Raw genomic sequence first — 12353 nt, forward strand, 5'->3', positions numbered from 1 at the left:
TGGGGAGAAGATTTGCAGCCTCCAGAGCTCCACCCCGTATCAAGGTCCCTCCCTTTGCATCAGAGCCCCACCCCCTACACCAGTGCTCCACCTCCTGAGCACCACCACATGAAAGAGCAGTCCCTGAGTGGTAAGTGAGTGTCCTGTGTGCTCCCCCTCCATCTCAAAATGCTGTCTGTCCCATCCTCACTGCTCCCTGCCATACAGCCTGTGGCTCCTTTCCTGCCATTTTACCCAGTAAGCTCACCCCTAGAATCTAGACCCAGCCCCCCCCCCCCCTCCCATGTCTTGCTCAGCTAGTAACCCCTCCCCTGGTATCTTACTATATACTAACTTCTTCACGATTCCCCAGTGTACCCCTGTCTTGTCTCAGCATTAACCATTGAGCGCAGTCACCTCCAATACTTCCGAACCCGCCTCTGTAGTGACAGACGGCTCAGCCAAGACTGCCTGTGGCCTTGTCTCATTTTGGCCACTGCTTGGCTGAACAGGCTGTCCCTGCAGAGATGGGTTTAGAAGTATCGGAGGCGACTGTGCTCAGCGGGGAATGCAGAGACAAGCCAGGAGGACCTTGGGGGAGTGTGGAGAGGTAAGCATACATGAATATTTTGTTCCATACCCTTTCATCAGCCATTGGCTGCACATCATCAATTACAAGGAGCAGCCAGCAGCCAATGATTTTCAAACATGCTTGTTTTCTTTTTTTTATTTTGTTTTATTTGGCAGATAATCGCTCCTTGTAATAGGGCCCTTAATTCTCCCAAAACAATAGCCTCAAAATCTGGTGAACCCTACCTTTCACTCACTTGATCTTATCAGTTGTTGGAGAGGAGTGGTTGCTGTTACGGCCGCGGCGGCGTCCCGCGTTCGGGGCCGCCGCCGCGACCGCTACCTGCCCTATGCAGCAGCCGGTGTCCATAGTCGGGGACCCGGCGCTGCTGTCACCTCGGCCCCGGGGGGCGCCTCACCTCTCCACGCTCCTGTCTCCCGCTGTGCCGGCCGGCGCGCGCGTCCCCGCCTCCTAGGGCGCGCGCGCGCCGGCTGTCTCAGATTTAAAGGGGCAGTGCGCTCCTAATTGGTAGTTGCACCCAATCACTCCCCTATAAATCCCAGCATGCCCTGTCCTTAGGGTTGGAGCCTCTACATGCTTCCCATAGCGTTTGGCCCAGCCCCCTGTTGTTCCTGAGTCCTATCTGTTACCTGGTCCCAGTCCCTGTTCCTGAGTCCTATCCGTTACCCGGTCCCTAGTCCCTGTTCCTGGTTCCTGTTTCCCTGTCACTCCATCTGTTCCTGCGTTCAGCCTGTCACGTGCGCTCTCACCTGCAGACCTTTGCCAGTGCCATCTCCTGCCTACTGCTCCTGCCACGCCTCGCCTGCCGTCACCAGCAACCAAGCCAGGGGTAGCGACCTGGGGGTCGCCTGCCGCAGCAAGTCCATCCCGCCTTGCGGCGGGCTCTGGTGAAAACCAGCGGCCCCTTAGACTCCGCTCCCTGGTGAGGTTTGTGCCATCGCTGGTGCCGGTCCAGTGGATCCACTACTCCAGGCGTTACAGTAGGCTCCAACCATGGATCCCGGCGAGGTGCCAGATCTCCGTGACGTCGCCAGAGTGGTCGCGCAACAGGCTCAACAAATCCAGAAACAGTCACAGCAGATCCAGCAACTCACTGCCGCCTTACAGCAGCAGACTACTGCCCAGCGCACACCATCTCCTGACGCTGCTTCTTCACTCCGACTGGCTCTCCCAAGCAAGTACTCTGGGGACTCTAAGTTGTGCAGAGGATTCCTGACTCAGTGCACCATGCACATTGAACTTTTGAGTAGTCAGTTTTCCACCGAGCGCTCTAAAGTGGCTTTCATCATCAGCCTATTAGAGGGTAGAGCCCTGGCCTGGGCCACGCCACTGTGGGACCGTGATGATCCTGTTGCTGCCAATCTCCGGGCCTTCCTATTCGAGTTTCGCTCCGTCTTTGAGGAACCTGCCCGTGCTTCTTCGGCCGAGACTGCTCTCCTCAACCTCTCTCAAGGCAGCTCCTCTGTCGGTGACTACGCCATCCAGTTCCGCACCCTGGCAGCTGAATTGGACTGGAACGAGGCCGCCCTGTTGGCCACCTTCAAGAAGGGCCTGTCTAGTCGAGTGAGAGACGTGCTCGCTGCCCGAGACCTGCCTACCTCCCTGAACGAACTCATTCTACTGGCCACCCGAGTTGATACTCGTTTTTCGGAGAGGGAGGAGGAGGTTCGGCATGAACATTTACTAACCCATTCCCGTCGCCACCCCCAGCTGGCGCCGGTTTTCCAGAATCCTGACCTTTCGATGTCCCAGCCCTCTCCTGAGATTCCTATGCAGGTGGAACGGGCTCACCTGACGCCTGATGAAAGAATCCGGCGCCTGGAGCAGAATCTCTGTCTCTATTGCGGTGGTTCCGATCACTTCCGGCTGGGATGTTCCCTACGTCCCCAAACATCCGGAGGACGCTCGCACCTAGGTCCGGTGGGACAGGTGTCCCTAGGTGCGAATGCCACCATTCCAAGTCTGTCTATGCCTGTTTCCATCCGGACTCCCTCAGGACAAAATCATCAGACTACTGCCTTCCTCGATTCTGGCTCAGCAGGCAGTTTTATTGCGGCAACATTGGTCCAAAGATGGCGGCTACCCGTGACCCGACTAGCCAGGCCCCTGACTATCTCCTCGGTCACGGGCGAAATTCTTACCGACCGTGTGTACTACCAGACCGCATCTTTAGTCCTCCAGGTGGGTCCTTCACATCAAGAAGAGATATCCTTCTACGTCCTGCCCCATTCTTCCCCCGCGGTCCTCCTGGGACTCCCGTGGCTACAAGAACATGCCCCTCAGCTGGACTGGAGAACCGGGGAGATTCTCAGTTGGGGTCAGGACTGTTCCCACCAGTGTCTCAAGTCACCTCAGACCAAGTGTATTATGTCATTTCCTGTCCCGGCCAAGCCTCTATCCGGCCTACCGGCAGAAGACCAAGACTCGGCGGATGCCTTCTCTGCCGAGGTGTACCCTCTCCCCGTACCCAAGACTAAGGTCGTGTCCTCTCACCACCGGAAGAACTTACAGAAGGTCCCTTGCCACGTTATACCGCCTGATCGCCTAGTACCAGTCGTCACCTCCACTCTTCAGAGAGTACCCCCCGGAAAGACTCATGTTCACCCTGCGCTTCGAAGAGGTATTTTGAACTGGGGACATTCCTCGTTGGAGGCCGGGCACCCGGGAGTCCGTAAGACCGGCCAACGGATCTCTCGCCACTACTGGTGGCCCAGCCTATCCCAAGATGTCAAAGACTTTGTGGCTTCCTGTGCCATTTGCAGGCAAGAAAGAGGGGGAGGCCAAAGGGGGGGGGTACTGTTACGGCCGCGGCGGCGTCCCGCGTTCCGGGCCGCCGCCGCGACCGCTACCTGCCCTATGCAGCAGCCGGTGTCCATAGTCGGGGACCCGGCGCTGCTGTCACCTCGGCCCCGGGGGGCGCCTCACCTCTCCACGCTCCTGTCTCCCGCTGTGCCGGCCGGCGCGCGCGTCCCCGCCTCCTAGGGCGCGCGCGCGCCGGCTGTCTCAGATTTAAAGGGGCAGTGCGCTCCTAATTGGTAGTTGCACCCAATCACTCCCCTATAAATCCCAGCATGCCCTGTCCTTAGGGTTGGAGCCTCTACATGCTTCCCATAGCGTTTGGCCCAGCCCCCTGTTGTTCCTGAGTCCTATCTGTTACCTGGTCCCAGTCCCTGTTCCTGAGTCCTATCCGTTACCCGGTCCCTAGTCCCTGTTCCTGGTTCCTGTTTCCCTGTCACTCCATCTGTTCCTGCGTTCAGCCTGTCACGTGCGCTCTCACCTGCAGACCTTTGCCAGTGCCATCTCCTGCCTACTGCTCCTGCCACGCCTCGCCTGCCGTCACCAGCAACCAAGCCAGGGGTAGCGACCTGGGGGTCGCCTGCCGCAGCAAGTCCATCCCGCCTTGCGGCGGGCTCTGGTGAAAACCAGCGGCCCCTTAGACTCCGCTCCCTGGTGAGGTTTGTGCCATCGCTGGTGCCGGTCCAGTGGATCCACTACTCCAGGCGTTACAGTTGCCATAGAGTGGATACACCATAGATGGCCAAACCTGCCAAAGGGTTCGCTGCGCATCTCAGTGCTTCATGTAATCCTATGATTTAGTGATTACTGTACCCGGAACTCCACCAATCAAAGCTTCTGACATGTCACCGTGATATGTCAACATGTATTGAAAATGATATGATAAGAATGTTATGATGATTTGCTTAAAGGTAAAATGCAAAGATGATTTATCTACCGTACTGGGTGTAACCACTAGGTGATGACAACTTCCTCATTCTGTTAATGTGTGTGATGTATATATGGAGACATTAATAAACTTTAAGATAATGGACGTTACAATATTATCCTGTTATCTTATACAGGAAACATCTTAGCTAAAACAAAGGTTACATGTTCAAATATATAAAGTCAGTGTGTATGATACTTGCTACAGACGGAAGCAGCGCAGCAATGGCCGGGTTTCAGGTCTTCATTGTGTGCACTTCCATCTTCACAGCTGTGTCTGCATCCCACATGCAGGGTGGAACCATATCTTTCAAGGCAACGGAGAAAACAAATGCTGGATGGATGGTAGGACAGTTTTTTAAAAAAAATTTTTTATAGAAAATGCTAAATATTTACTCAAAAGTTTTCCTTAATTTTACTAAATTGCCAACAATTTTTTATACTTTTGTTATTTATTTAAATGATATATGCTGTAATTTGTTTAGTTTCTGTTAGGTTGGTCGTACATTCATTACCGTTTATAATGCTTTTTTCGGGAGGCAAATGCAGATCCAGAAGACAGGAGAAGTCATTCTGGTATATTATGTAGTTCTTTGTTTTGGCTTACAAACCAGAAAATAGACAAAATTCTGCACCTTTTTTAAAAGAAAAACATCGGGAAAGATTGAAAATGTACAGAATACTTTTAAAGAGTGACTGTCGTATTTTTTTGTTTGTTTGTTTTGCAGAAATCAATAGTCCAGGTGATTTTAAGAAACTTTGTAATTGGGTTTATTAGCCAAATATGTCATTATCTGCATTTAAAAAGCCTTTTCCCAGGTCCCCCCCTCCCTCCTCTTTTCCATCCACTGCAAAAAATCTTGTTGACTTGTGGACTTGTTGCATCAGACGTACCCAGTCTGGTCTATAGAAAGGGGAGGGGGGAGGAGGAAGGAGGGAGTTAGCGGACAGCAGAAAGCAGATAACAGAGGATTACAGGCACTGAGCTGGGTGAAACTCTGTAATCAGAGGTCAGAGAGGTCAGTGGTGACTGTCAAAGGAGATAAAGGGTGAGGTATTTGTAGATTAACTCTTTGTTGTCCTGTTTTGGTGTTTAATTTAGCTCTTTCCATAAGAGAACAATGAAGACAGGGGGGGAGAGCTTCAAACTGCTTTTTCATGATAAAAATGCATTTTCCGGCTAATAAACCTAATTACAAAGTTTCTTAAAATCGCCTGTACTATTGATTTCTGCATAAAAATTTCACGACAGTGACACTTCAAGACTTTTCTCTGTGCAGGTCAATGGTGGTTTCTATTATATACCCTCGCTCTTCTGGTCAGTGTCTTTGGTGTCCTTTTTTGTAAGTGACCACACATCTGAGGCATTCTTTCCTGAACAGAAGTACTCCTTCCTGCCCACTTCTGCCCAGACACTGCCTCTCACCTTTGATCTAGTTATCTCTCCTGTTCTCCCTATACACATGAACGTTCAGTATGACAGAATGTTGTTGTTTTCTTTATGGGGCAGTGAGGGGCTTATCTCTCTGAGAACAAAGGGGTCAGGCAGTGAAATTCCATCACGCCTGACCCCTGTCACCGCCGATATTATCTGGAGACCCCCATATACTCTATATTGTTTAGTCAAAATGAAGTGTATGGGGACCCTAAAGTGTACCTGTAATGACATAAAAATATGAAACTGCAAATATATAGTTAATGCTTACCTTATGTATGTTGCTGGCTTTAACCCCTTCCCGCAGAAGGACGTACCGGTACGTCCTGCTACAGGTGAGGAGGTTCAGAGAGGGGCCGCGCTGCGACCTGGCTATCCCAGCTGGCTATCCCAGCCATTCTGCAGCCCGGGACCGCGGCTATTCGCCGCTGATCGCCGCACCCGCTAATTAGCATAGTTAAATGCAGCTGTCACACATGACAGTTGCATTTAAAAGTCTTCCATAGCCCCTCTCCCTGGTGTCTAGCGGCCAGATTCCCCCCCCCCCCCCCCCCGCGCGCAATACGATAGTGGAAGGGAGTCAGTTGTACTAGCCGGGCCGTGACTTAGTGTCAGAATTACACTAATCCTGGCTCTGCAATCTATGTATCTGTTCTGCATCAGACCAGAGTAATAGAGCACTGATCTAATGGATTGTGTGAGCTGTCAGTGTTGTGCGGCTGCTATTCAATGAATAGCGGCCGCACAAAACTGACATGTCAGTTTTTCGTGCGGCCACTAAGGATCCACTAAGGATCCCCGCCGGAGTGTATACTATGTGTATACACTAAGTACAGTCTCTAGTATGGTAGGTTAGTTTTTATATGAGTTAAGCAAATAAACACCGTGGCCGACATCAGAGCCATGCGGACGCCACTCCATACAGCTCCTAGCTGCGTCCCTGACGAATGCCACGAGCAGGAAACGCGTTGGTCGTAGGAGATCGGATATAGGAGATCATACAGTCCAGTGACCGTTAACTCTGATCTATGAGAGCCTGTAACGCCCGGAGTAGTGGATCCACTGGACCGGGACCAGCGATGGCACAAACCTCACCAGGGAGCGGAGTCTAAGGGGCCGCTGGTTTTCACCAGAGCCCGCCGCAAGGCGGGATGGACTTGCTGCGGCAGGCGACCCCCAGGTCGCTACCCCTGGCTTGGTTGCTGGTGGCGGCAGGCGAGGCGTGACAGGAGCAGGTACTGACAATGGCGTGTAAGCGTACCGCAGGTGACAGGCTGAACACAGGAACAGCAGAGAGACGGGAAGCAGGAACCAGGGACTAGGAGTAGGGACTGGGTAGCGGACAGGAATCAGGAACAAGGACTAGGGACCAGGTAGCGGACAGGTATCAGGAACAAGGACTAGGGACCAGGTAGCGGACAGGTATCAGGAACAACAGGGAGCTGGGCCAAACGCTATGGGAAGCATGTAGAGGCTCCAACACAGGGGACAGGGCATGCTGGGATTTATAGGGAGTGATTGGGAGTGATTGGGTGCAACTATCAATTAGGGACGGACTGGCCCTTTAAATCTGAGACAGCCGGCGCGCGCGCGCCCTAGGAGGCGGGGACGCGCGCGCCGGCCGGCACAGACGGAAGGCGGAGCGGGACGAGGTGAGGCGCCCCCCCGGGGCCGAACAGACCGCAGCGCCGGGTCCCTGCACCAGGACCCCGGCAGCTGCCTGGGCAGGATGGCGGTCGCGGCGGCGGCCCGGAGCACGGGACGCCGCCGCGGCCATGACAGTACCCCCCCCCTTTGGCCTCCCCCTCTTTCTTGCCTGCAGGAACCCCTTGATGAGATCTTTATCCAGGATGTTAGCCTCGGGTTCCCAGGACCTCTCCTCAGGACCAAATCCTCTCCAGTCCACCAGGAAGAAACGTCTCCCTCTGACAGTTTTCATGGCCAGAATATCTTTAACAACGTAGACGTCGTCTGAGACGGCTTGTGGTACAGAGAACGGAGACTGATCGGAGAACCGGTTGAGGACCACAGGTTTCAAGAGGGAGACATGGAAGGCGTTCGGAATCCGCATAGTAGGAGGCAGGCGGAGTTTGTAGGTGACAGGGTTGATGCGTTTTAGCACCGAAAAAGGACCAAGGAATCGAGGACCCAACTTGTAGCTGGGAATCTTGAGTCGAACATATTTGGCCGAGAGCCAGACCTTGTCACCTGGACGAAAATTCGTGGCAGGTCTCCTCTTCTTATCCGCCTGGTCCTTCATGCGTTCAGAGGCTTTGAGTAAGGACTGTCGAGTTTGTTCCCAGATCGACTGCAGGTCAGATAACAGCTCCTCCACGGCTGGGACCCCAGAGGATGGAGAGAGAGGCAGAGGAGGACGAGGATGATGCCCGTAGACCACATAGAAAGGAGACTTGCCTGTGGAACTCGAGTCCAGATGGTTATAGGAGAATTCCGCCCATGGAAGGAGATCGGACCAGTTGTCTTGGCGGCTGGACACAAAATGCCGTAGGTAGTTACCCAGGATCTGATTGACTCTCTCCACCTGCCCGTTAGACTGGGGATGGTAGGCTGATGAGAAGTCCAGCTTTACTTGGAGCTGCGAGCAGAGGGAACGCCAAAACTTAGAGACAAATTGAGAGCCTCGGTCGGACACAATGTGAAGAGGAAGTCCATGCAGGCGGAAGATGTGTCGGAAGAACAACTGAGCCAGATGAGGAGCAGAGGGTAGGCCAGGAAGAGCCACGAAGTGAGCCATTTTAGAGAAGCGGTCCGTCACCACCCAAATAACTGTATTGCCCGCAGATGGAGGTAGGTCTGTGATGAAATCCATCCCAATGTGGTGCCAGGGATGGTCCGGGACTGGCAAGGGCAAAAGTAGGCCGGCAGGTCTTTGACGAGGAGACTTATTCCTGGCACAGACTGCACAGGAAGCCACAAAATCCTTGACATCCTGGAGGAGATTGGGCCACCAGTAGTGACGGGAGATCAATTGCCCAGTTTTTTTAGTTCTTGGATGCCCGGCCACCAAAGAGGAATGCCCCCACTTCAAGATGCGTTTACGGAGCGCGGGGCGCACATAAGTCTTCCCGGGGGGCAGTCTCTGCAGAGCAGAAGTAGCTACTGGTACTAGGCGGTCGGGAGGTATAATGTGACGAGGAGATTCCTCTTGCCCCATGACATCGGATGCTCGGGATAATGCATCGGCCTTTAGATTCCTCTCGGCTGGACGGAAATGGATGGTAAAGTTGAACCGAGAGAAGAAGAGAGACCACCTGGCCTGCCGGGGATTGAGGCGTTGAGCCGACTGGAGGTAGAGGAGGTTCTTGTGGTCCGTATAGATGTTAACGGGGTGTTTAGCCCCCTCTAGTAGATGACGCCACTCCTCCAGTGCCAACTTAATGGCCAGGAGTTCACGGTCCCCAATAGTATAGTTCCTCTCGGCAGGGGAGAAAGTCTTAGAAAAGAACCCGCAGGTTCTGGTCTTGCCTGATGAGTCCCTTTGCGAGAGAACGGCTCCTGCGCCCACAGAAGAAGCATCGACCTCGAGAGAAAACGGCCTGGAGACATCCGGGCGGACTAGGGCAGGAGCAGAGGCAAAGGCAGACTTGAGGCTATTGAAGGCTTGTTCGGCCTCTGGAGGCCAATGTCTGGGGTTCGCCTTCTTTTTAGTGAGAGCCACGATGGGTGCGACCAGGGTGGAGAAGTGAGGGATGAATTGCCGATAATAGTTGGCGAATCCAAGGAAGCGCTGGATAGCTCTAAGTCCCACAGGGCATGGCCATTGGAGGACAGCTGAGAGCTTGGCCGGATCCATTTGTAGACCCTGGTCGGAGACGATATAGCCAAGAAATGGAAGACTGCGCTGATGGAAAACACACTTCTCAAGCTTGGCGTATAAATGATTGGCCCGTAGTCTTCGGAGGACCTGACGCACTTGTGCCACATGAGTCTGCTGATCTGGGGAGAAGACCAAAATGTCATCCAAATAGACAATGACGCAGACATAGAGGAGGTCTCGGAAGATGTCGTTCACGAATTCCTGGAAGACCGCTGGGGCATTGCATAGGCCGAATGGCATGACCAGGTATTCGTAGTGCCCATCTCTGGTGTTGAAAGCGGTCTTCCATTCGTCTCCTTTGCGAATACGGATCAAGTTATACGCTCCCCTGAGATCCAGTTTGGAGAAGATCCTAGCTCCACGAAGACGGTCGAATAGTTCAGGAATAAGTGGCAGAGGATAGCGATTTTTAACAGTCACCTTATTCAAGCCCCGGTAGTCTATGCATGGGCGAAGGGAACCGTCCTTCTTCTGGACAAAGAAGAATCCTGCGCCAGCGGGAGACGTGGATTTACGGATGAAGCCCTTTTGTAAGTTCTCCCGGATGTAGGAGGACATGGCTTCAGTCTCGGGCACAGAGAGAGGGTATACCCGACCACGTGGAGGAGATGCCCCGGGAAGAAGGTCAATAGGGCAATCATAGGCCCGATGAGGTGGTAGAGAGTCCGCCTCCTTGGCCGAGAAAACATCACCGAAATCTTGATAGTCCTCCGGTAGACCGGCTAGAGGCTTGACATCCGCAGGTGACCTCGTAGAGCACTTGGGTTGAGGAGATCTCAGACACCGGTTATGACAGTCCTGGCCCCAGCTGAGAACCTCCCCAGTTCTCCAGTCCAGCTTAGGGGTATGAAATTGCAGCCAAGGAAGGCCCAGCAGGATGTTGGAAGAGGAATGGCACAAGACATAGAAGGAGATCCTCTCCTGATGTAAGGCGCCCACCTGGAGGGCTAGGGGTGCCGTCTGGCAGTGCACAGTTTCGGTAAGAATCTCCCCCGTAACCGAAGAGATAGACCGGGGTTGGGCTAGCTGGATCACGGGTAGCCGCCATCTTTGGACCAAAGAAGCAGAGATGAAACTGCCAGCAGAGCCAGAGTCGATGAGGGCAGTAGTCTGGAAAACTTGCCCTGAAGGCGTCTAGATGGAGACGGGTATAGTCAACCTTGGAGAGGTGGCATTCACACCTAGGGAGGCCTCTCCCACCGGACCTAGGTGCGAGCGTTTCCCGGACGCTGAGGACGCTGGGGACATCTCTGCCGGTAGTGATCTGCACCACCGCAATAGAGACAGAGATTCAGCTCCATCCGACGGGCTCTCTCATCAGTCGTCAGACGAGCTCGTTCCACCTGCATTGGGACCTCTGGAGACGACTGGGGCATAGGAGCAACGGGACTCTGGAACACCGGTGCCAGCCGAGGATGGCGACGGGGCAGGCTCAGTCGTCGTTCCTGCCGGACCTCCTCCTCTCTCTCGGAAAACCGGTTGTCGACTCTGGTAGCCAGTAAGATAAGATCGTTTAGAGAAGAAGGGAGGTCGCGGGCGGAGAGTACGTCTTTCACTCGGCTGGATAGACCCTTCTTGAAGGTGGCTACAAGGGCGGCCTCGTTCCAGTCCAATTCAGCTGCCAGGGTGCGGAACTGGATGGCGTAGTCACCGACAGAGGAGCTCCCTTGAGAGAGGTTGAGAAGAGCAGTCTCAGCAGAGGTGGCACGGGCAGGTTCCTCAAAGACGGAGCGAAACTCGGCCAGGAAGGCCCGGAGATTGGCAGCAAGAGGATCATCACGGTCCCACAGTGGCGTGGCCCAGGCCAGAGCTCTACCCTCCAATAGGCTGATGATAAAGGCCACTTTAGAGCGCTCGGTGGGAAACTGACTACTTAACAGTTCAATATGCATTGTGCATTGAGTCAGGAACCCCCTGCACAGCTTGGGATCGCCTCCATATTTATTCGGGAGGGGCAATCGAAGTCCCGAGGTGGCTGCAGGTGGTGGTGGGCGCTGGCCTGTAGTATGCTGCTGTAGGGCGGCAGTCAATTGCTGGATTTGCTGCGACTGCTGCTGGATCTGTTGAGCCTGTTGAGCGACCACTCTGGCGACGTCACGGAGATCAGGCACCTCGCCGGGATCCATGGTTGGAGCCTACTGTAACGCCCGGAGTAGTGGATCCACTGGACCGGGACCAGCGATGGCACAAACCTCACCAGGGAGCGGAGTCTAAGGGGCCGCTGGTTTTCACCAGAGCCCGCCGCAAGGCGGGATGGACTTGCTGCGGCAGGCGACCCCCAGGTCGCTACCCCTGGCTTGGTTGCTGGTGGCGGCAGGCGAGGCGTGACAGGAGCAGGTACTGACAATGGCGTGTAAGCGTACCGCAGGTGACAGGCTGAACACAGGAACAGCAGAGAGACGGGAAGCAGGAACCAGGGACTAGGAGTAGGGACTGGGTAGCGGACAGGAATCAGGAACAAGGACTAGGGACCAGGTAGCGGACAGGTATCAGGAACAAGGACTAGGGACCAGGTAGCGGACAGGTATCAGGAACAACAGGGAGCTGGGCCAAACGCTATGGGAAGCATGTAGAGGCTCCAACACAGGGGACAGGGCATGCTGGGATTTATAGGGAGTGATTGGGAGTGATTGGGTGCAACTTTCAATTAGGGACGGACTGGCCCTTTAAATCTGAGACAGCCGGCGCGCGCGCGCCCTAGGAGGCGGGGACGCGCGCGCCGGCCGGCACAGACGGAAGGCGGAGCGGGACGAGGTGAGGCGCCCCCCGGGGCCGAACAGACCGCA

General features: G+C 54.4%; 1 protein-coding gene across 2 annotated transcripts in view; it reads left to right on the forward strand.

Moving 5' to 3' along the window:
- Positions 1-4467: 4467 nt before the first annotated feature.
- The window catches only part of LOC138788183 (uncharacterized), a 37351-nt gene continuing 29465 nt past the window's right edge, over positions 4468-12353 (forward strand). Inside the window, exon 1 of one of the 2 annotated variants that reach the window (XM_069965816.1) lies at positions 4468-4639. In XM_069965816.1, coding sequence (XP_069821917.1) covers positions 4487-4639 — 153 coding nt within the window. In that variant the 5' untranslated portion in view covers positions 4468-4486. The remainder of the gene's footprint in view (positions 4640-12353) is intronic. The other variant, XM_069965817.1, reaches the window with a different exon arrangement.

Source organism: Dendropsophus ebraccatus, chromosome 4 (genome assembly GCF_027789765.1).
Source record: "Dendropsophus ebraccatus isolate aDenEbr1 chromosome 4, aDenEbr1.pat, whole genome shotgun sequence".
Taxonomy (NCBI): domain Eukaryota; kingdom Metazoa; phylum Chordata; class Amphibia; order Anura; family Hylidae; genus Dendropsophus; species Dendropsophus ebraccatus.